The 23,905-nt window shown below is 51.5% G+C and overlaps 1 protein-coding gene across 1 annotated transcript; it reads left to right on the forward strand.

Annotated features, from left to right (window-relative positions):
* The first annotated feature begins 1,692 nt into the window (after nt 1–1,692).
* ACADS (acyl-CoA dehydrogenase short chain) lies at nt 1,693–21,779 on the forward strand. Its single transcript, XM_027956625.3, has 10 exons — nt 1,693–1,777; nt 3,043–3,206; nt 18,658–18,807; nt 19,018–19,129; nt 19,484–19,635; nt 19,912–20,082; nt 20,164–20,301; nt 20,477–20,572; nt 20,770–20,826; nt 21,000–21,779. The coding sequence occupies exons 1-10, from the start codon at nt 1,732–1,734 to the stop codon at nt 21,150–21,152; spliced, it is 1,239 nt and encodes a 412-aa protein (XP_027812426.1). The 5' UTR covers nt 1,693–1,731; the 3' UTR covers nt 21,153–21,779.
* Nucleotides 21,780–23,905: the final 2,126 nt, after the last annotated feature.

A 23,905-nucleotide genomic window follows, 5' to 3' on the forward strand; every position in this document is an offset into this window, starting at 1 on the left:
TCTTTTTTGGAAAACATGCATATTTTTAATATAAAACATATCCATGTTTAAGGTCACAAACAATGCAAGTTAAAAATAACTCTGGTTTAGACAGTTTGTGGCACCTGAAGGTCTGTTGGCCTCTGCCTACAAACACTCATTGATTTTCCCCTTCTCTTCTCCCTTTTCTTCTACCCAGGGCTGGTGCCCAGGTGCAGTGGTAAAAGGTATGGAAGCCTCATTTGCCAAGGACAGTAAATGTACTGTCGGTTTAGAGGCTTTCTTTTGAATGCATTTCTTCTAAATGCAAGGTAATATAGAAGCACCAACGATGTGGACATGAATTGGAGCAAACTCAAAAATAGTGGAGGACAGAGGAGCCTGTGGGCACAGTCCATGGGGTTGCAAAGAATTGGACATGACTTAGTGACTTAAGGAAAAAAACACGTGAAAGACTGTGCCATCTTCTAATAGATCTTCAGAAGTCAGAGCAAGTTCTGATTTCAGTCTGTGCTGGAGACAGACGCCTGGCTGAGTTAATGGGGGAAGAATGGCAGCTGGAGGGACTGGGTTCCTGGGTGCAGGTGGGTGGTGCCTGGAGCCTGTGAAAGTCTGACTCACACCTGGGCCCGTGGAAGAGGCTTGTCAGGCAAGAGGAATCGCTGTAATTTTGGGGCGCAGGGTGAAGGGGTCCTGAGTAAGGACAAAATGCAGGACATTAGGGCACAGCATTGAAGGCTCCTGTTGGAGCGGTAGGTGGGGTTCTCCGCTCCACAACTGGGAGTGAGATGCCGGACCACAGAGGGACAGGGAGGCAGCAGTGTCACCCCACGTTCCCAACCTCCTAGCACCCCAACTCCTTATGCCAAGAAATGAGCAGCAGTAAGACCCTTGTCCCCCTGGGCACTCACAGGCTAGTAGGGGACTTGATAAGATTTCAGGTGCTACCTGCCAGAAATAAAACAATGGGATGGAGAGTTTGCGAAGGGAAGCACCAGCCTCCTCGGAGGTGTTGATGGGAAGGAGTCTTCCAGCGCAGGGAATGGTGACTGCAAAGGTCCTGAGGCAGGAAACAGCTAGAGATCCTGGAGAAAGCTGCACTGTGAGGCTTCAGCAGGGACAGCAAGGGCGCGGTGGGTTTGGGGCCGGGGAAGGCCAAGTGGAGTTTTTAGATCACGGAACTGGATTTTAAGTGACTTAGCAGCAGCAGCAGGCTCACCCCCTGAAGAGTTTTAAGGTTAGCCTAGAACCAGGAAATCAACCCTGAATATTCATCGGAAGGACTGAAGCTGAAGCTCCAGTACTTTGGCCACCTGATGAGAAGAGCCGACTCATTGGAAAAGCGATGCCGAGAAAGCGTGAAGGTGATTGAAGGCAGAAAGAGAAGGGGGCGACAGAGAATGAGATGGTTGGACAGCACCACCGACTCAGTGGACATAAATTTGAGCAAACTCCGGGAGATGGTGAAGGACAAGGAAGCCTGGCGGGCTTCAGTTCATGGGGTTGCAGAGTGGGATACCACTTAGCGGGCTGAGCAACAGAACCAGCTTCGGAGACTTTCCCTAGAGTTGTATTATCTCCGCGGTGGGGGTGGCGGGCTGAGGCGGGGCACCCGCGGCCGGCCCCGCCCCCGAGACCCGAGGGGCGGGGCTCCTGACAGGCGCAGGTCCCTCCCCGCGCGGCCCGGAACCGTGCTACAGCCCGGAGGTCGCCGGGAAGAAGCCCAGTACCAGCCCGCCTTGCCTGTCCTCCATGGCTGCCACGCTGCTCGCCCGGGCCTGTGGCCTTGTCCGCGGAGGTGAGTGCGTTCCGACCCCGCACGGTGGGGCGGCGGGCGGGGCGGGCGTGGGTCCGGGCAGCGGGTTCACCCCTGCGGCAGGGCGGGCGGACGGGCGGTGCCCCCTCCGGATCGCAAGGCCTTTGCCCCAGTTAGGCTACTCCTTGCGCCTGCGTGGCCCCTGCCCCGACCCCCAGTCCCAGCCCGCTTCTCACGCTGCACCACCGCCCCCACCCTCACCCCCTCACTTATTACACCTTCGGGGGAGGTTCAGGGTACGCCATTCCTAGGGTGCCAGGTCTGGGGTTGAACCCAGACTGTGACCTTGGGCCCTTGTGTGAAACGACCACAGTAATACTGCTGTTCTCATAGAGTTGTTACAAGGATTAAAACACAGGTGCCTGGCAGATTACAGGAGCTCGCTGGTAGCCTCTTTCCCATCTTCTAATTTCTCTACCCTGTAGCCGCAGTGGCACCTGTGGCCAGGGCTTCCCTTGCCTGGTCAAGACCCACTCACCCCGAATGATAGTAAAGGGGACCCTCTTTGAGAGCTGTCGCTACTCTCAGCAGGGTTAGGGTTATGTGCTAAGTGCTCCGGTTAGTTTTCCTGGTTCTAGCCCAGGAGCAGAGCACTACTGTCCTCCACATTCAGAGAAACCCGTGGAGTTAAGATCCTTGCCTGGGGTCACAGAGCTGTGCTGCTGCTGTCACTTGTTACGCTGGCCACTGAGTAGGACTGTTGTACAAAGTATTCAGCAAGCATGGCGAGCATTCCGTTCTGTTCTCAACAGCAGTGTTAATGACATTTTGGGCCCCTAGTTCTTTATCATGGGTTCTGTCCTGTACAAGGTTTAGCAGTATTCCTGGCCTCTACCCACTCCCTACCACCCTTTGGTTGAGACAACCAAAAATGTCTCGGGACATTGCCAGATGTCCCCCTGGGGGACACGAGTCATCTGTGGTGGAGAACCACCCAGTAAGTGAAAAAGTGAAAAGTGTTCATCACTCAGTCATGTCCAACTCTGTGACCCCATGGACAGTAGCCTGCCAGGCTCCTCTGTCCATGGAATTCTCCAGGCGAGAATACTGGAGTGGGTAGTCATTCCCTTCTCCAGGGGATATTCCTGACCCAGGGGTCGAACTTGGGTCTCCTGCATTGCAGGCAGTTTTTTTACCATCTGAGCCACCAGGGAAGCCTACCCAGTAAGTGGATCACTGTTATTATTTTAATTACTACATGAGACCTCTTGCATTCCCCTTCCACTGACTCCTTTTCTCTCTGGCAGCCCCCTGGCCTTGGGGCTGGCGTCGCCTACATACCGTCTACCAGTCTGTTGAACTGCCCGAGACTCACCAGATGCTGCGGCAGACGTGCCGCGACTTTGCCGAGAAGGAGCTCTTTCCCATAGCAGCCCAGGTGGACAAGGAGCATCGCTTCCCAGCAGCTCAGGTGAGGGTTTCAACCTCAGCACCCAGTGATGGAATCTTCCCTCTGCTCCAGGATAACTGGTGACAGTGACAACCAGGGGCAGTGACACTGCAGCCAGGGACCCTCAGGGTGTGTGATCCTGGGAGCCAGAAAATGCCCTGGAGGTGTCCGCTCTCCAGCATGAGGCCTGTAGCCAGGGTAATAACTTCTGGAATAACAGTAATCGTGGTGGATGATTGCTATGCTTACTGTATACCAGGCATTGTGTTGATAATAATAGTTAACACATAAAATGCTGACGTGTGCTTGGCACTCTCCTAAGTGCTGATGGGTTAGCACACCTGTTTCTTTTCTTTTCTTTTTTTTTTTTTTGGCTGCATCATGCAGAATCTTAGTTCCCTGACTGGGGATCGAACTCACGCCCCCTTTGGTGGCAGCTCGGAGTCTTAACCATTGGACCACTAGGGAAGTGCCTAGCTTATCTGTCTCTTAAAACTGTCCAATGAGATGAAGGTGCCATTATTATGTATCCTGTTGTGTAGTTGATGAAACTCGGATTGATGAGAAGCTTAAATAATGTGGCCCAAGGTCATGGAGCTAATGAGTTACAGAGCTAAGGTGCCAACTCAAGTCTGTCTTCTGCCGGCCGCTGAGATCCCAGTCAGTCCTGTCCTTCCTGTACCACTGTATCGTTCCTTCGAGGACAAGCACGTCTGCTGTACCCTCCCATGGGATTTAACAAGTTTTCTGGTACATGATTGTAAACACTTAGTAGATATTGTTGAGATGACTTGTGATAAAGCGATTCTGTCAGGCCTGAATTCAGAACTTGTGATCGCTGTTAACATGCTTCTTCAGCCTTGGGGCCAGTTTTCCCATCTTAGTGCGTGCTGTGTTCACAGTATACCGGGCACTGTGCCTGGACTGTGGATATAACATCCAAAGAGCTCAAAGTAGAGTAGGTGGGTGGCATTCTGAGCACCAAAATGAATTGGGCACCTGTTATGTGGTAAACCTTGAAGTTGTCTTCATCGCGTTTAGTCATCCCCAGCTGCAGGTCTAATCTCCATTTGGCCTCCTGGAATGGTTGTGAGGATTATAGGCGATCATGTATGTTAAGTTCATGGTGCATTTGAAAAACAGAAGCTATTAATACTATTATTATTTTTATTACAGTTGAGAAATTTGAAGCACAGAGAGGGGATGTGATTTTCCAAGGCTTACCAGTCTGTGGAGCTAGAATTCATACTCTAAGTGTTCAGTTCAGTTCAGTCACTCAGTCGTAACCGACTCTTTGCAACCCCATGAACTGCAGCACGCCAGGCCTCCCTGTCCATCACCAACTCCCAGAGTTTACCCAAACTCATGTCCATCGAGTCAGTGATACCATCCAGCCATCTCATCCTCGGTCATCCCCTTTTCCTCCTGCCTCCAACCCCTCCCAGCATCAGGGTCTTTTCCAATGAGTCAACTCTTCGCATGAGGTGGCCAAAGTATTGGAGTTTCAGCTTCAGCATCAGTCCTTCCAATGAACACCCAGGACTGATCTCCTTTAGAATGGACTGGTTGGATCTCCTTGCAGTCCAAGGGACTCTCAAGAGTCTTCTCCAACACCACAGTTCAAAAGCATCAATTCTTTGACACTCAGCTTTCTTCACAGTCCAACTCTCACATCCATACATGACCACTGGAAAAACCATAACCTTGGCTAGACGGACCTTTGTTGGCAAACTTTTCAATATGCTATCTAGGTTGGTCATAACTTTCCTTCCAAGGAGTAAGCGTATTTTAATTTCATGGCTGCAATCACCATCTGCAGTGATTTTGGAGCCCCCCAAAATAAGGTCTGATACTGTTTGCACTGTTTCCCCATCTGTTTCCCATGAAGTGATGGGACCAGATGCCATGATCTTCGTTTTTTGAATGTTGAGCTTTAAGCCAACTTTTTCACTCTCTTCTTTCACTTTCATCAAGAGGCTTTTTAGTTCCTCTTCACTTTCTGTCATAAGGGTGGTGTCATCTGCATATCTGAGGTTATTGATATTTCTCCCAGAAATCTTGATTCCAGCTTGTGCTTCTTCCAGCCCAGCATTTCTCATGATGTACTCTGCATATAAGTTAAATAAATAGGATGACAATATACAGCCTTGACGTACTCCTTTTCCTATTTGGAACCAGTCTGTTGTTCCATGTCCAGTTCTAACTGTTGCTTCCTGACCTGCATATAGGTTTCTCAAGAGGCCGGTCAGGTGGTCTGGTATTCCCATCTCTTTCAGAATTTTCCACAGTTAATTGTGATCCACACAGTCAAAGGCTTTGGCATAGTCAATAAAGCAGAAATAGATGTTTTTCTGGAGCTCTCTTGCTTTTTCCATGATCCACCGGATGTTGGCAATTTGACCTCTGTTTCCTCTGCCTTTTCTAAAACCACCCTGAATATCTGGAAGTTCACGGTTCACGTATTGCTGAAGCCTGGCTTGGAGAATTTTGAGGATTACTTTACTAGGATGTGAGATGAGTGCAGTTGTGCAATAGTTTGAACATTCTTTGGCATTGCCTTTCTTTGGGATTGGAATGAAAACTGACCTTTTCCAGTCCTGTGGCCACTGCTGAGTTTTCCAAATTTGCTGGCATATTGAGTGCAGCACTTTCACAGCATCATCTTCCAGGATTTGAAATAGCTCAACTGGAATGCCATCACCTCGACTAGCTTTGTTCGTAGTGATGCTTTCTAAGGCCACTTGACTTCACATTCCAGGATGTCTGGCTCTAGGTGAGTGATCACACCATTGTGGTTATCTGGGTCATGAAGATCTTTTTTGTACAGTTCTTCCATGTAGTCTTGCCACCTCTTCCTAATATCTTCTGCTTCTGTTAGGTCCATACCATTCTGTCGTTTATTGGGCCCATCTTTGCATGAAATGTTCCCTTGGTGTCTCTAATTTTCTTGAAGAGATCTCTAGTCTTTCCCATTCTGTTGTTTCCTCTATTTCTTTGCATTGATCACTGAGGAAGGCTTTCTTATCTCTCCTTGCTATTCTCTGGAACTCTGCATTCAGATGCTTATATCTTTCCTTTTCTTCTTTGCTTTTCGCTTCTCTTTTTTTCACAGCTATTTGTAAGGCTTCCACAGACAGCCATTTTGCTGTTTTGCATTTCTTTTCTATGGGGATGGTCTTGATCCCTGTATCCCGTACAATGTCACGAACCTCAGTCTATAGTTCATCAGGCACTCTGTCTATCAGATCTAGTCCCTTAAATCTACTTCTCATTTCCACTGTATAATCATAAAGGATTTGATTTAGGTCATACCTGAAAAAGAACTGTACAAAAAAGGTCTTAATGACCCAGATAACCACTATGGTATGGTCACTCATCTAGAACCAGAAGTCCTGGCATGCAAAGTCAAATGGGCCTTAGGAAGCATTACTACCAACAAAGCTAGTGGAGGTGACAGAATTCTAGCTGAGCCATTTCAGATCCTAAAAGATGATTCTGTGAAAGTGCTACATTCGATATGCTAGCAAATTTGCAAAACTCAGCAGTGGCCACAGGACTGGAAAAGGTCAGTTTTCATTCCAACCCCAAAGAGGGGCAATACCAAAGAATGTCCAAACTACCACACAATTGCACTCATTTCACTTGCGAGCAAGATAATGCTCAAAACCCGTCAAGCTAGGCTTCAACAGTACATGAACCGAGAACTTCCAAATGTGCAAGCTGGATTTAGAAAAGGCAGAGGAACCAGAGATCAAACTGCCAACATCCCCTGGATCATCGAAAAAGCACGAGAGTTCCATAAAAACATCTACTTCTGCTTCATTGACCATGCTAAAGCCTTTGACTGTATGGATCACAACAAACTGTGGAAAATTCTGAAAGAGATGGGAATACCAGACCACCTGACCTGCCTCCTGAGAAATCTGTATAGAGGTCAAGAAGCGATAGTTAGAATTGGATATGGAACAACAGACTGTGTCAGAATTGGGAAAGGAGTACGTCAAGGCTGTATATTGTCGTCCTGTTTATTCAACTTATGTGCAGAGTACATCATGCAAAATACCGGGCTGGATGAATCACAAGCTGGATTCAAGATTGCTGGGAGAAATATCAGTAACCTCAGATATGCATATGATACCCCCTTATGACAGAGGGCAAAGAGGAACTAAAGAGCCGCTTGATGAAGGTGAAAGAGGAGAGTGAAAAAGTTGGCTTAAAACTCAACATTCAGAAAACTAAGATCATGACATCCAGTTCCATCATGTCGTGGCAAACAGATGGGGAAACAGTGGAAACAGTGTCAGACTTTATTTTTTTGTGCTCCAAAATCACTGCGGATAGTGACTGCAGCCATGAAATTAAAAGACACTTGCTCCTTGGAAGAAAAGCTATGATAAACCTAGACAGCATATTAAAAAGCAGAGACATCACTTTGCCTACAAAGGTCTGTATAGTCCTTATATAAGCTATGGTTTTTCCAGTAGTCATGTATAGATGTGAGGGTTAGACCATAAAGAAGGCTCATTGCCCAGTAATTGATGCTTTCAAAGTGTTGTGCTGGAGAAGACTCTTGAGAGTACCTTGGACTGCAAGGAGATCAAACCAGTCAATCCTAAAGAAAATCAACCCTGAATATTCAATGTTGCTGAAACTCCAATGCTTTGGCCACCCGATGCAAAGAGCTGACTCATTGGAAAAGACCCTGCTGCTGCTGCTAAGTCACTTCAGTCATGTCTGACTCTGTGCGACCCCCTAGGCGGCAGCTCAACAGGCTCTGCCATCCCTGGGATTCTCCAGGCAAGAACACTGGAGTGGGTTGCCATTTCCTTCTCCAAGGAAAAGACCCTGATGCTGGGAAAGACTGAGGGCAGGATGAGAAGGGGACAACAGAGGATATGTTTGGATAGCATCACCGAGTGAATGGACATGAGTTTGAGCAAGCTCTGGGAGATGGTGAAGGACAGGGAAGCCTGGCGTGCTGCAGGCTTAGTGACTGAACAGCAACAGGGGATAAAGGAACAGTTGTAAGAATTGCCTGAAGTTCTAGGACTTGGGGAGAAATGGTGCTAAATCTTCTGATCTCTGATCTTGCCACTGCCTCACATGAATTGGACGCTCTCATTTTGGTCACTGATGGGATGCAGCGGTTGCCCAGGGTGTCCCTTCGCTGAGGATCAGAGTGTATCGGCTCACAGTTTTTATCACTGTCTCTGTTACTATGGGTGGTGCTCAGCTCTAGTTACAGAAGGAAATCCAGGACTTAAACAAGCAGAAGGATCAAAATGGTAGACACAGGGGTAATAGGATAGGCTGCAACATTTAAAATAATACCGGTTGTGTTTTAAAATGACGATAGTAATAATAACAGGAGTAACTCTCATTTGGGGGTTACCATATTCCAGGTTGTTGTCCAGTTGCTCAGTCGTGTCTGACTCTTTGCAACCCCACAGACTGTAGCCCGCCAGGGTCCTGTGTCCTCCACTACCTCCTGGAATTTGCTCAAACTCATGTCCATTAAATTGGTGATTTTCATGTGCTTACCCTTAAATCATCAACAAAACACTCAGGCAGTTTCTTCACTGATCTCCAGTTTTGGGATGAGGAAACAGAAGCCAGGAATTTCATTTCGCTGTCAATAAAGCCACAGGGCTGGGATCGGAGGAGCCAGATGTAGATTCTGTGCTCCCCCCAACATGCAGGAAATGCTTAGTCAGTGTTTTCTAATATTTTTTTTCCTGAAGAATTTTTTCTCCCAGGAAAAGTGGGTTTCCTGAGGAAGAGTCAAGGGGAGAAGAATTGAGAGGTGGACAGGCCATGAAGGAGGTGGAAGGCTAGCACCAGTCTCTGCTCAGTTGGCTGGTTTTGTAATCTAGGTTTGAACTTTGGTCTTCCTGTGTCCAAACCTACCCCCCGCAACTCCCAGGGGGAAAAAAAAGGAACAGTTATGGATATACAATGCCATTATATAATAAAGGGAAATTAGAAATAGAATGGTGTTTCCAAACCAGCTTTGGACTCCGGAACCTGAGAATGTATATGTGAATTTTTATCTATTTATTTATTTTTGGCCGCACTGTATGGCTTGCAGGATTTTAGTTCCCCAATTAGGGATCGAACCCAAGTCCCCTGCAGTGCAAGCACCGCGTCCTAGCCACCGCAACCGCCAGGGACGTCCCTGTATGTGCGTGCTTATATCTAGAAAACGGAACCCAATTTCTTTTCCTTCACTCAGTGAATGTTTATTGAGTAAGTTTAATGTATTGGGTGCAAAATCTGCTTTTCCTCCTCTTGCCCTAATCTCAGATGATAGTGTACCACATAGAAGCCTCTCGAACCATACTCCATTTTTCCTCTTATTCACATGCACAGACTCTTGTTACCACCACCCTGGTGGTGTCCCCTGAATAGCATCACCTTTCACCTCTCCTACCAAGAATTTGTCACTCTGTGTTCATAATCCCTGGTTCTCTGGGTGTGCTTATCACGCTATTGTGTGTGTCCTGTAACCCAGTTATTTTCTAAGGTTGCCTTCCTGAAGGCCAGGCTTGTTCAAACCCCTACCTCCTGGCCCAGCGAAACACCTCCTTGCCAAGTAAGTGCTTGGCATTCAGCAGATGTTTGCTGAATTTATGGACTTGAACTTTTTGGTCAAGCCATTCTGAATGCTCTTACTGTCCCAGCACTCGGCACACACCAGCACAACGTAGAAGCTGGGGAGGTGGCTCCCGTGGCCCTTTCCCATGAATAAAGCAACGGATCTTCAACAAGTAAGGAGACGTGATTCTCTAAAGGGAGTTAGTTTGGACTCTCATGAGCATCGGCAAACTCAGGACAAATTTGACTTTTTAGAAATGTGAGCTTTAGAAGTGACTTAAAAGCACTGATTTGTATACGAAGCATCCTCTGAAACAGGTCCCACATATGAAGGCAGAGGTGCTGAAGGCTTGCTCTGCTAAGAAAGGGGTCTTTCTCTTTCTCACATGTTCTCTTGGGAGTTTTGTTTTTTTGTTTTTAAATAAACTTCATGCATTTAAAATATTTATTTATTTATTTACTTTTGGCCATGCAACTGGGGCCTTCCCAGGTGACTCAGTGGTAAAGAATCCGCCTGCAATGCAGGAATTGTGGGTTCTATCCCTGGGTCAGGAAGATGCCCTGGAGGAGGGAATGGCAACCCACTCCAGTCTTCTTGCCAGGAAAATCCCATGCACAGAGAAGCCTGGTGGGCTACAGTCCATGGGGTCACAAAAGAGTTGGAAACAACTTGGTGACTGAGAATGTACGCAGCACATGAGAGCCCTTAATTCTGACACCCTTATGCTCATGAGAGTCCAAACTAACTCCCTTCAGAGAATCACGTCTCCTTACTTGTTGAAGATCCATTGCTTTATTCATGGGAAAGGGCCACGGGAGCCGCCTCCCCAGCTTCTACTCTGTGCTGGTGTGTGCCAAGAACCCTTAATTCAATCAGGAATTGAATCCGCAACCCCTGCGTTGAAAATGGGGAGTCTTAACCACTAGACTGCCAGGGAAGTCCCTCTCTTGCGGGTTTGGAAGGCAGTGGCACCCTACTCCAGTACCCTTGCCTGGAAAATCCCATGGATGGAGGAGCCTGGTGGGCTGCAGTCCATGGGGTCACTAACAGTCGGACACGACTGAGCGACTTCACTTTCACTTTTCTCTTTCATGCTTTGGAGAAGGAAATGGCAACCCACTCCAGTATTCTTGCCTGCAGAATCCCAGGGACAGGGGAGCCTGGTGGGGTGCCGTCTATGGGGTTGCACAGAGTCGGACACAACTGAAGTGACTTAGCAGCAGCAGCAGGCTTGGCCCGGTCAGGGTTGCAGATCCACACTCCTGGTTCACAGACACAGGCATGGAGAGTAACCACTGTGGGTAGTGTCTCTGAGGGGCTCTCCTTGCGATCGCTCAAAACTGGCAAAAATATTAGGGAGGCTGGCTGCTGTTAGCCAGTTAACATCAAACACGCCGAGATCAGAAATGGTTTCTGCAGCTGGACACACGGTCTTTCTGTGTATGTGTGTACTGCTTTTTATTTTGTCTTCGCTTTCTTCTTGATCACGCCGTCTCTTCTCTCCACCGCCTTTCTGTTTCCACATTTTGCCTGGAATGTTCCTGCAGCTGGCCATGGCATATTGCCAGAAATCTCCAGATACACTTGAGAATGAGAAAGCTTGGGGAGGAAATAGCACGCTGGTGAGGCCGCCACGTGGGTGCAGTCATTGGGGACTCCGGCAGCTTTCTCTTCTGGTACAGAGAGCACTAGAGGGCGGGGTGAGGGGCAGAGAGCCAGGGGCCCTGGCTTTCTCATCGGACTCTGGGTGTCCCGGGACCGTCACCATCTGCGCGAGAGCCCCGACCCATCACAGGAAAACGGGGTTGTCCTTGTCCTGCCTGTACTCCACCTGGGAGTTTCGGTTCCCCTTCTGTCTCCTGGGGTGAAATGGAGTCTTCTTGGTGTGGTGGGCTAATGTGTCACTTATCCCACGGTCGTGGACCAGAGAGAGAGAGAGACTAAAGAGGGGGATGTGTGTCTTAATGCCTAGAGAAGCTGGATGGTGCATGTAGGGTGAGACAGATGGGGCTTTTTTTTTTTTTCTACTTCAGTTTCTTTTGCTGTTTGGCCAGAGAAAGCCCTCCAGTGGGGTTCCTGTCTGGGCCTGAGCATGAATCTTGGGGACCCTGCGTATTTCTAGCTCCTGGTAGAATGCAGCTCTAGCTGGTAAGCCAGCACAGGCCTCCCCAGTAAACCACTACCTCACTCTGGAATAGGTTTGCCGGAGGCCATAAGTGTGGGCTGGAAAGGGGCTCTGTTCTGAGGCCATCCCGGTGCTGGCCCTGGGCTCTGAGTCCCCAGGTTGTGCTCAGAGACAGACAGCGCCTCAGCTGCACTCTACTTCCCACCCTCACCCACTCCTTGATCTGGTAGCTTGCAGTGAACCATGTCGGATTCAGTGACCTCCCAAGAAGATTCAGCTTCAGGACCAGAGACCAGGCTTGACCACTCAGGGCTCTTTTGTGGCAGAAGTTTTATTACAATGAAAAGGGACAGAGGAAGCTTCTGACACAGACATCAGAAGGGGGCGGAGAGTGCTAGTCTTAGCAAGGGAGCTATATATATTTTTAATTGGTTATTACAATAAATCAAAAGAATGTCTCACAGTTGTAGAGATCTTACTAGACCCACTCCCACAATTTACATTTTAAGATGACAGAATTAGAACTAACAATAGAAAGATTTTACTAGACCCCCCCTCCCATAATATACATTTTAAGATAACAGGATTAGTCAGAAGGTTCTCAAGAAAGAGAAACATGTCCTCAAGCAGGATACCTTGCTGTTATATATGTAATCCTTGGGCTTCCCTCATAGCTCTGTTAGTAAAGAATCCACCTGCATTGCCGGAGACCCCGGTTCAATTCCTGGATTGGGAAGATCCACTGGAGAAGGGATAGGCTACCCACTCCAGTGTTCTTGGGTTTCCCTGGTGGCTCAGCTGGTAAAGAATCTGCTGGGTTCCATCCCTGGGTTGGGAAGATCCCCTGGAGAAGGGAAAGCCTACCCACTCGAGTATTCTGGCCTGGAGAATTCCATAGACTGTAATATAGTCTATAATATAGTCTATGTTGCAGTCCGTGGGTTCGCAAAGAGTCAGACAGGACTGAGAAACATCATGTTCAGGAGAACAGGATCATGGACAAGAGAAACATGTCCTCAAGCAGGATACATTGTTGTTTTATATATAAAATCCTTAGTACAGAGTTGAAGCTGAGTTGTTTTATCAGCTCTGGGCTTAAAGAAAAAAGCATCTGATGTGACTAAGACTAAGGAATATAGGGAGGAAAAAAATTTGTCCCTTTCTCCTCCTTGAGAACTCCAGACCCCTATCTCCTCTTTGAGAGCCCCAGACCCCTCTTTCCTCCTTGGGGACCCCTGACTTCCTATCAACTTACCTAGAAATTGACTCTCAGATCCTCCCACCCTCACCCACTCCTCGGTCCCCGCCAGCTCCCTGAGCAGTGTCACCTGCTGCTGTCCCCAGGTGTGCAGTGACCACAGAATTTTTTTTTTTAGTGACTCTGGAAATGCCATGTCCCTGGTGGCTCTGAATCCTATTTGTCACTGTGTACTAGCTTCCGATTGCTGTTGCAGCACCAGGCCCCAGAAGCAGTGGCGTAAGGCAGTGTACACTTAGTACCTGACCATTCCTGGAGGGCAGAAATCCAAAGCTGGTCTCTCTGGGCTCTAATCAAGGTTTGGGCAGGCCCCAGGGAGAATCACTGCCTGGCCTTTTCCTGTTTCTCCTCTTTCCTTTACAAGGGCCCTGTGAGGACACAGGATGTCCTGGATGATCCCCTGGATGATCCAGGGAAGCCCGTCCTCACCTCAGGGTCCTTTGCTTAATCTCCTCAGCAGAGTCTCTTTGAGCATACTCAGTCTCGTTGAACCTGGGGATTAGGGCGCGCTTGTCTCTGTGAGGCTGTCATTCTGCCTCCTAGGCACGGGCCATCTCCTCCCCCGTATTACAGGGGAGACCCTGAGGTGGGTCAGGCCCACCCCAAGCGTAGAGTCTTGCAAATTGTCTCGCATGGGAACAGCTCAAGGTGGAATCAAACACCCAGTTTCATAGAGGGACACAAATCATTGTGAAAGTTCAGCAAATTCACCGATGCCCCTCTTCCCGGACATTGCTGTCGAGTCAAGAACGTCTCAGTCACTTAATGATAAGAAATGCCACTCTAATTCTTAGAGAAATGCAGATGGAAACTATAGGGGTACCACCTCACAACGGTCAGAATGGCCATCATTCAAAAGTCTCTGAATAATAAATGCTGGAGAGGGTGTGGAAAAAAGGGAACCCTCCTATGCTGTTGGTGGGAATGTAAATTGGTGCAGTGGATAACAGTAGGGAGGCTCCTCAGAAAACTGAAAATAGAGTCGCCATGTGGTCCAGCAGTCCCAGTACTGGGCATATATCCAGACAAAGCTGTAATTTGAAAAGATAACATGGACCCCTGTGTTCATAGCAGCACTGTGCACAATAGCCAAGACATGCAAACAACCTGTCCACGGGCAGATGAGCGGATAAGGAACATGTGGCTCGCACATAGGGTGGAATATTGCTCAGCCACGAGCAAGGATGACATAATGTCACTTGCAGTACCGTGGTGGCCCTGGCGGTTATCATACGAAGTGAAGTAAGTCAAAGAGAAAGACAAATACCATGTGGTATCACTTACCTGTGTTACCTAAAACTCATCACAAATTGAACCTATCTATTAATACGGAACAGAAACAGACTCACAGACAGGGAGAACAGACATGTAGTTGCCAAGGAGAAGGGGGTGAGGGAGGGACGAATTGGGAGTTTGGGATTAGCAGGTGCAAACTCTTGTGTACAGGATGGATAAACAGCAAGGCCTTTTCTGTACAGCACATGGAACTATATTCAATATCCTGCGGTAAACCATATGGCAAAGAATATGGAAAAGAATCTGCATAGCAGAGTTACTTTGCTATACGGCAGAAAATTCACACAGCATTGTAGATCAACTGGCGGTTGCCGGGGTCCAGCCCCGGTGGATCCAGGGTAATTCGAAGCGGGGACGGAGTCGGCGTCTAGAGGAAAATTGATTAATTAAAGATATGGAGAGAGATTAGAAAAGAATAGTGTAGTAGGAAAATTAGTGGAGAAAAGAGGCTGAATAACTTGGTTTACGCGGAGAACCAATAAAACTCTGAGACAAGGAGTTTGCACCACCTACGTAGGCCACAGGTGTCTTCCAGGTCTCCTGAAGGAGCGGAGACACAAAGTGCCTCCCTGTTCCGATCTTAGAAGCCCCAGCAAAATTAGTAGGCCTGGCGAGCCTCCGTGCTCCAGATGGAAATTCAGCCAGAAAAGAAGAGAGCGAGAAAAGACGACACGGGGGAAACCAGTCTTTCTACGAACTGGTCCGTTTCTTTATTTTCCAGGTCCACTTTTATACTTTTAGTTGTACATAGAGATAAATGTAAGAAACAGAGTCACACAGGGTCAGCTGCTCTGACCCTTATCTAAAGACAGTGTTCTTTGCATATCTTTGTTCTTACAAGAGTCTTACGTTTGTTTACAATATCTTCTGGTCTGGAGACCGATTAACATTTTATGGCCCCATCTTTCTTTCTATTGATAAATGTTCAGTTCAGTTCAGTCGCTCAGTCGCGTCTGACTCTTTGCCACCCCATGAATCGCAGCACGCCAGACCTCCCTGTCCATCACCAAATCCCGGAGTTCACTCAGACTCATGGCCATCGAGTCAGTGATGCCATCCAGCCATCTCATTCTCGGTGGTCCCCTTCTTCTCCTGCCCCCAATCCCTCCCAGCATCAAAGTCTTTTCCAATGAGTCAACTCTTCGCATGAGGTGACCAAAGTACTGGAGTTTCAGCTTTAGCATCATTCCTTCCAAAGAAATCCCAGGGATTGATAAAGGTTAGTCAATCAGAAAACTTGTTTTCCCTTATGATCTACTTAGTCTTAAGATAGTGATAAAGTTACATTCTTACATAGCAAGGACACAAGGATTTATAACAAAGAAAGAGGAGTACAGTGATTTATAACAAAGAGAAAATTCATTAGCTCAAAAGCCTAGTATTGCTAACATCAAAACTACTGTATTTCTTTTTCTACATTCCAATTACATTGATTGACATACTCCCAGGTGCCTAAGGATATGGAGGCCTGGTGGCAATCATTAACTCAGCAATGAAACCCTTCACCAACATGATTTTTATTTTTAGAAAAACCCTATGCTAACTAAGACTTTCAAAATACTCCAAACTCTCTGTGCTGTTTATGGTTGAGAGGCTGTAAACAATCTCAAAATTCTCCAAGCCAGGCTTCAGCAATACGTGAACCGTGAACTCCCTGATGTTCAAGCTGGTTTTAGAAAAGGCAGAGGAACCAGAGATCAAATTGCCAACATCTGCTGGATCATGGAAAAAGTGAGAGTTCCAGGAAAACATCTATTTCTGCTTTATTGACTATGCCAAAGCCTTTGACTGTGTGGATCACAATAAGCTGTGGAAAATTCTGAAAGAGATGGGAATACCAGACCACCTAACCTGCCTCTTGAGAAATCTGTATGCAGGTCAGGAAGCAACATTTAGAACTGGACATGGAAAAACAGACTGGTTCCAAATAGGAGAAGGAGTACGTCAAGGCTGTATATTGTCACCCTGCTTATTTAACTTCTATACAGAGTACATCATGAGAAACGCTGGACTGGAAGAAACACAAGCTGGAATCAAGATTGCTGGGAGAAATATCAATAACCTCAGATATGCAGATGACACCACCCTTATGGCAGAAAGTGAAGAGGAACTAAAAAGCCTCTTGATGAAACTGAAAGAGGAGAGTGAAAAAGTTGGCTTAAAGCTCAACATTCAGAAAATGAAGCTCATGGCATCCGGTCCCATCACTTCATGGCAAATAGATGGGGAAACAGTGGAAACAGTGTCAGACTTTATTTTTGGGGGCTCCAAAATCACTGCAGATGGTGACTGCAGTCATGAAATTAAAAGACGCTTACTCTTTGGAAGAAAAGTTATGACCAACCTAGATAGTATATTCAAAAGCAGAGACATTACTTTGCCGACTAAGGTCCGTCTAGTCAAGGCTGTGGTTTTTCCTGTGGTCATGTATGGATGTGAGAGTTGGACTGTGAAGAAGGCTGAGCGCCGAAGAATTGATGCTTTTGAACTGTGGTGTTGGAGAAGACTCTTGAGAGTCCCTTGGACTGCAAGGAGATCCAACCAGTCCATTCTGAAGGAGATCAGCCCTGGGATTTCTTTCGAAGGAATGATGCTAAAGCTGAAGCTCCAGTACTTTGGCCACCTCATGCGAAGAGTTGACTCATTTGAAAAGACCTTGATGCTGGGAGGGATTGGGGGCAGGAGGAGAAGGGGATGACCTAGGATGAGATGGCTGGATGGCATCACTGACTCGATGGACGTGAGTCTGAGTGAACTTTGGGAGATGGTGATGGACAGGGAGGCCTGGCGTGCTGCGATTCATGGGGTCGCCAAGAGTCGGACACGACTGAGCGACTGAACTGAAACAATCATGTACATAGTAGCAAGAGTGTGGATAATCCTGTTACACAAGCTAGTCTGCCAGCAGAGAGGTTTGACTTGAGACACTCCTTTTATATGCAGGAGACTATTAACTGGAGCTCTAAGTTAATTTTCCAGAGAAAGGTGGTCGGGGATAGCCCCTGTTAATGTCAGAAGAGTGTAGTGTAACAGACAGATTTTGGTTTTGGGGGTAGATGCTAGAGCAGATCTAAGGGACCCCTTGAGTTCTTGATCCACCTTGCCTGCATGACCTTGTCATGGATGGGGTCAGGGAGTCCCTTGAGTCCTGATCCGCCTTTGCCCATCAGGGCTCTTCCTCATGACCTTTGCCATGGGTGGGATCTCCTGTGCTGGCTCCCGGCAAGCGGACAATAAGACTTTCTTTTTTAAACTCCGTACACGGATCACTTACCTTGTGCAGACTGAGCTGGTTGTGGTCCTGGAGTCAGTGCTGGGTTTCAGTCTCACCCCACCATTTATAAGGTCCACCCTGTGCAAAGCGCTCCACCTCCCTGAGCTCCAGCTTCCTCACCTGTGACATGAGGTTGACTCAGCAAAGCTTCAAGCTTCGGAGAGACTCGACCAAGAATACACATGAAGCGCTTTCCAGCGCTGAGCATGTAAACGGCACTTGATCATTAACCCCAGCCACTCCTGGATTCCAAGTCAAACATTCCAGGCTCTTCCCTTTTATTGAGTCTTTCACTGGCACTAGAATACAGCAGTGGGCAAAACTGCACCATCTCTGCCCTTGTGGTCAGGGAGAGAGACCGTAATCAGAACAAGCACATGAAAAGGTGTGAAGTTACAGGTCCTGCGGGAGTGTGTGATTAAAGGATTTGACTCAGTGAGGTCCGAGATGGCCACCCAGCAGAAGTGATGCCTGAGCTGAGACCCCCAGGCGGGAGGAGTTAACCACCAGTTGATACGGGGCATCACTGACAGGAACAGCATGTGCAAAGGCCCTGTGGTGGGGAGGACAGGCTGTGTGGTGAGCGTGGGGGGCTGAAAGGTCTGTGTGGCACTGTGCTGCCCTGCTCCTTCACCTCAGAGGCCCCCAAAGCCTTCTTGTGCCTTCTGCGTGCTCACTGGTTGTGGCTGTAGACACAGAGATGAGTGAGGGCAGACTATGGGGACAGGACTGCCTGAGACAACAGGGCTGTCATACAGATCCAGCCTTGGGGGTTCCGGGGTGGGTGGTTAGGGCCACATGACCTGAGTTTCTGTGGGCACCAGCCTGGGGGCAGGTGGGTTGGGGTTGGAGAAAGTGGGCCCTGTGGCCCCACCCTACCCCCGTCCCCCGGGAGCTGCCCTTGACATCCTTCCCTGGGGCCAGGTGAAGAAGATGGGCGAGCTGGGGCTCATGGCCATGGATGTGCCCGAGGAGCTCGGCGGAGCCGCCCTCGATTACCTGGCCTACTCCATCGCCATGGAGGAGATCAGCCGGGGCTGCGCCTCCACGGGAGTCATCATGAGTGTCAACAATGTGAGTCTCCCGCCTGGGCCTCGGACACACAGGCAGCGGGGGAGGGAGGCTCCAGATGGCCCCACATCTGGGCACAGCCCTCCCTTGGCTCCCCGCCCTTGACCGCCACTAGGCCTGGTCCTTTGCATGGGGCCTCTGGAGAGAGGAGGCCTGGGGGTGGGTCTGCGGGTGTGCTGGGGCCTGCGACGACCTCCCCACACTGTCCCCCAGTCCCTCTACTTAGGGCCCATCCTGAAGTTCGGCACCAAGGAGCAGAAGCAGCGGTGGGTCACTCCCTTCACTAGTGGCGAGAAGATCGGCTGCTTCGCCCTCAGTGAACCAGGTACCACCCTGGGACCGTGCTCACCCGCCCCGCCCCCGCCCCGCCCTGCCTGCGCTGGGAAGGACGGACCTGCGCCCCGCGGTCCCTTTGGCTTGGAGACAGCCGGGTGCCACGTGCCCCCACCTCTAGAGAGGGAGCTGGTGTGGTCCTCCAGCCCCTTCTCTCAGGAGCCAGACCCTGATTCCCTGCGCCTGGGTCTGGCTCATCAGCTGTGGGGGTTGGGGGGTGCGGTGGGGGTGGGGCGCGGAATGGGGGTGTTGCTTGGCCGGGTTGCGGGGTGCTTGGTGTGGGAGGTGTGAGCTTGGGTCCTGGGCAAGCTGGCGGCTGTGGACTCTGAGTCTGCGTGTGGGGCAGGGAACGGCAGCGATGCAGGGGCCGCGGCCACCACCGCGCGGGCAGACGGTGACTCGTGGGTCCTGAGTGGCACCAAGGCCTGGATCACCAACGCCTGGGAGGCCTCAGCCGTCGTGGTCTTCGCCAGCACCGACAGATCCTTGTATAACAAGGTGGGGGGCCCGCAAGGGAGGGGCGGCGAGCGGTTCAGTTTCTCCAGCTACGTCTCTGGTCTGACAGCCGCTTGGGCTCCGGGGCTCTTGCCAGCCGACCCTTTCCGGCCCCGGGCGGCGCTGTCCCCGGAGGAGCCGGCAGAGGGCATCACAGCGAGGTTCTGAGGGAGGTGGAAATTGCGGGGGGGGGGGGGGCAGAGTGGGAGTCTCGGGTGGTTTGTCTGAGGGACTGGCCTCGGGCCGATGAGCAAGTCAGGGGCGTGTCCCGGCCTCCAGGGCATCAGTGCCTTCCTGGTCCCCATGCCCACACCCGGGCTCACGCTGGGGAAGAAGGAAGACAAGCTGGGCATCCGGGCCTCGTCCACGGCCAACCTCATCTTCGAGGACTGTCGCATCCCCAAGGACAGCCTGCTGGGGGAGCCGGGGCTGGGCTTCAAGATCGCCATGGTGAGCCTGGCAGCGAGGGGCGGGGATCCCTAGGGTGAGGCCCTGGGCAACGGCCGGCTCCTGACAGGTGGGTCCTCACAGCAAACCCTGGACATGGGCCGCATCGGCATCGCCTCCCAGGCCCTGGGCATCGCCCAGGCCGCCCTGGACTGTGCTGTGAGCTACGCTGAGAACCGCAGTGCTTTCGGGGCGCCCCTCACCAAGCTGCAGGGCATCCAGGTAACAGAGGCGCAGCCTTGCCTGGACGCCAGAGGGACGCGATTTCGGCCTGTCCTCTTTGGCTCCCGGACGGCTTTCAGCCTCGGCCCTGTCCTCCGCCCTCCTCCATCCCGCCCCTCAGGAAGAGGGGAGGGCGGGCCAGCACTGACGGTGGGGCGGGTCTGGGCTGTTGCAGTTCAAGTTGGCGGACATGGCCCTGGCCCTGGAGAGTGCCCGGCTGCTGACCTGGCGCGCTGCCATGCTGAAGGACAACAAGAAGCCTTTCACCAAGGTGCCAGTGGGGCAGGGGTCTCCCCGGGCCCAGGCCAGAGCTTCCGTGGCGGCAGAGGCACTGAGGGAGCCGTCTGGGCGGGGTCGCAGTTCCTTGAGCCTGTGGGTTTATCGCTCCAAGGGGCGGCTTCCCCAAGGCCGCCCTGTTGAACAAGCCAGGTGCTAAGAATTTCTGACGCCACCGTCCTCTGTGGTTAGGAGGCGGCAATGGCCAAGCTGGCTGCATCGGAGGCCGCAACTGCCATCACCCACCAGGTGAGCGTCCCCACTGCCGGGTGAGCTCCCCAGGCTTGGGTAAGCGGGAGAGTGCCGGCTGCTGCCTCCTCCCTGCTGGTCCTGCCGCGGGGATGGTCCTGCCCTGTCTCTCCCCCGAGTTGGGGAGGGCGGGGGCTGGTCTTCCTTTCCTGAGCCCTCGCGTTCCCCCTCAGGCCATGCAGATCCTGGGCGGCATGGGCTACGTGACGGAGATGCCGGCGGAGCGGCACTACCGCGACGCCCGCATCACAGAGATTTATGAGGGCACCAGTGAGATCCAGAGGCTGGTGGTCGCCGGGCACCTGCTCAAGAGCTACCGGAGCTGAGCCCTCTCTGGAGGGCCGACCGTGCTGGCCGGGGAGCTGGGCTGGCCCGAGGACCCTGGAAAAGGGGGCGGGAGGAGGGGCGGGGCCACGCCCCCTCTTGCCAGGACCCCTCCTAGCTCCAGGCCCAGCCTCCTGGGTGGGCCTGCTGCCGGCCGTCACCTCTGTCCACCCTGGAGTCGGCTTCCTAGGAGGAAGCGGAGGCGGGGCTGCGACCTGGCCTGAGGACGCCCATCTCCAGCTCAGTTTCTTGACTTAGTTCCCTCTCCACCGTTGACCGTGCCTTATTTTCTTCATCTGGGGGCTGGCCCGTGGGAAGGGAGAAATGATCCCCCCGGGGACTCCCCGGTTCTGTCCTGTGGGTCCTGGCGCTGAGCAGGAGACGCAGCGTCTGCCGTTTCCTCTGAGGTCAGGGTCTGGAGGAGTGGGGTGGAGGCCCGAACGACCACATCTCGACGCAGAAGTTGTGTTCTCTGAGGCCGCCACCGCCTTGGGGCTGGGTCGTTATGGAAACCTTCCTGCGCACCGATAACCTTTGTAAAGTATAAATGAGTACAGGTGAGAGGTCTGACTTGTGCTTTGGGACAATTATATGTGGGAACCGAGTAATAAAGCATACCTGTCCCCTGACCCTTGTGTCCTTGCCTGAGTGCTGCTGGGGAGGGAACGATGGTCCTTTAGCCTCTCTCTACAAACCCCCACCCTTTGTGAGTGTGTATGTGGGGGGTGGGGGGGCGGCGCGGCTGAATCGAACCAGGGACTCCTGCATTGCAGGCAGATTCATTACCGTCTGAGCCACTAGGGAAGCGCAAAGTTTTGGAGAGAGGGGTTAATCATAAACTCAGCAAGGAAACGGGTTTTAGGAGAGTTGGGTTTTCAGTCCCGGTGCTGCGGGGCTGGCGTTGGAAGGGAAGAGCCTCTGCGGGGATCGAGGGGAGCACGCGACCATCACCGCTGTGGCCCAAGGCAGAGAAGAGAGTGGAGCTGCTGGAGAAGACGGAAAAGGGGGTTGGGGTGGGCGTGAGAAGAGCCCGCAAAGAGCTTCAGAGGAGGTGGGGACAGCCCGCCGTCGCCGAGCGGGAAGGGCTGAGACGTAGACTTGAGGTCTCTGGAGGGCAGAGGGAACGGGACATGATCCATTTGGAGCCACCATGCAGTGGGCGCCCAACCACGCGGGCCGTTGCCGCCCTCGCGGATTCCGTGCAGGTTTGGGAGGCCGCCTCCAGACCGCGGACCCCGGGCGCCCAGGGCCGGCCTTGCTTTTGACCCTCCGGCAGCGCCCGAGCCGAGGCTCCCGCGGGAGAGAGCGGTTCTTTGGGCACACGTTCCCTGGGGGCGGGGCACCTGGTCCAAGTGCGCGGGATGGAGGAGCCTGGCCGTGCGGGGCCGGGAGGCGCAGCGGAGGCGGCGTGTTTCCCCCACCGCGCAGGCGGGCGAGGCGTGACTGGTAACAGGTGCGGGATCCCGGGATCCCGAGATGCTCAGGCGCACGGACGCGGCCGCCAGGAGCGCACGGACCGCTTCGCTGCTGCCTCGGCGTCTGCGGAGCTCCGCCTCCTCCTACTTCAGGTAAGCGGCCAGTGCACCCCTCTGCGAGATCCTGGTGCAAGCTGAAGGTGCGGGGAGCAGCCTGGGATTCAAGGCTCCTGCCCCGGAGCAGCCACGGTTGAGCCACCTGGGAGGCTGGGGAAGGACGGTCTCTCTCAGTGACTGGGGCACCACAGGCGTCCAGATGGCACCACAATGCCTCCAACAAGGCAGCCCTGGCTCCTGGCCCGGGTGAGGGTGTGGGGACAGGCACGAGGTTGAGGCAGTCTCTGGGCCTTTCCTCCAGGCAGTGGTGGAGGGTGAAGGGGCTTTGAGGTTCACAGGGGAACAGAGGGGGCCCAACCTGAGCTCCGGTCCCAGGCGGGGCGCCAGGCTGGGAACCTGCTTCTCCTGCTCTGGACTCTGGCCCCTCCTGGCCTGGCATCAAGCCTGCCTGGCCTGCCTGCTGCAAAGGCTCCAGGCCGTGAAGGGCCAGGCAGCCAGAGCCACAGAGCTCCTTCAGGGCACAGGGCTGGGCCAGCGGAGTCAGCCCCGCGCGGGAAATACGCTGATTTGCCCAGTGGCCGCCCCAGCTGACGGTGTTGTTCTCAGATGGGGCTGGGAAGAACCTCAGCGACAGGGCCAGATAGAGCCATACTGAAGAGCCTGAGCTACTCCATCTTGTAAAAGAACTCCATTTTGCAAAGGTAACGGACAAACAGACTTAGACTTTGGATATTGCCTAAACTTGCCCCACTGTACAAGAGCCAATCAGCCCTTAGGTTAAACCTCCTGACTTTAAGTTCAAGGATTTGCGATTTACCTTGGAAGTAATGATCTACCGTGGAAGTAAAAAAGACAATCAAATCCACACACAACCCTATAGAAGAGGATAACCAATCAGTAGTCCTTCAGCCTGAACACCCCCTTTGTTACCCTTTCACCTGAATATTCCCTATATAAGCAGTGTAACCCAAAACTCCGGGCTCCTCTCCTTAGCTGCTGCGTTGGTAATGGTGGGAGCCCCAGCTCAAGCTTGGTAATAAAAACTCTCTTGCTTTTGCATCGGATACCGGCTCCCTGGTGGTCATTGGGAGATTTCGCAACTTGGGCATAATAATACCATATCCTCCAGTTCACTGGTGAAAAACCCGGGTCTCTGAAACAAGGTCCAGTATATGCACTCCTGGACTTCCAAAAGCTCATGGGTCTCCGGTCTCCCTTTCCAG

Source organism: Ovis aries, chromosome 17 (genome assembly GCF_016772045.2).
Source record: "Ovis aries strain OAR_USU_Benz2616 breed Rambouillet chromosome 17, ARS-UI_Ramb_v3.0, whole genome shotgun sequence".
In the NCBI taxonomy this organism is placed as follows: Eukaryota; Metazoa; Chordata; class Mammalia; order Artiodactyla; family Bovidae; genus Ovis; species Ovis aries.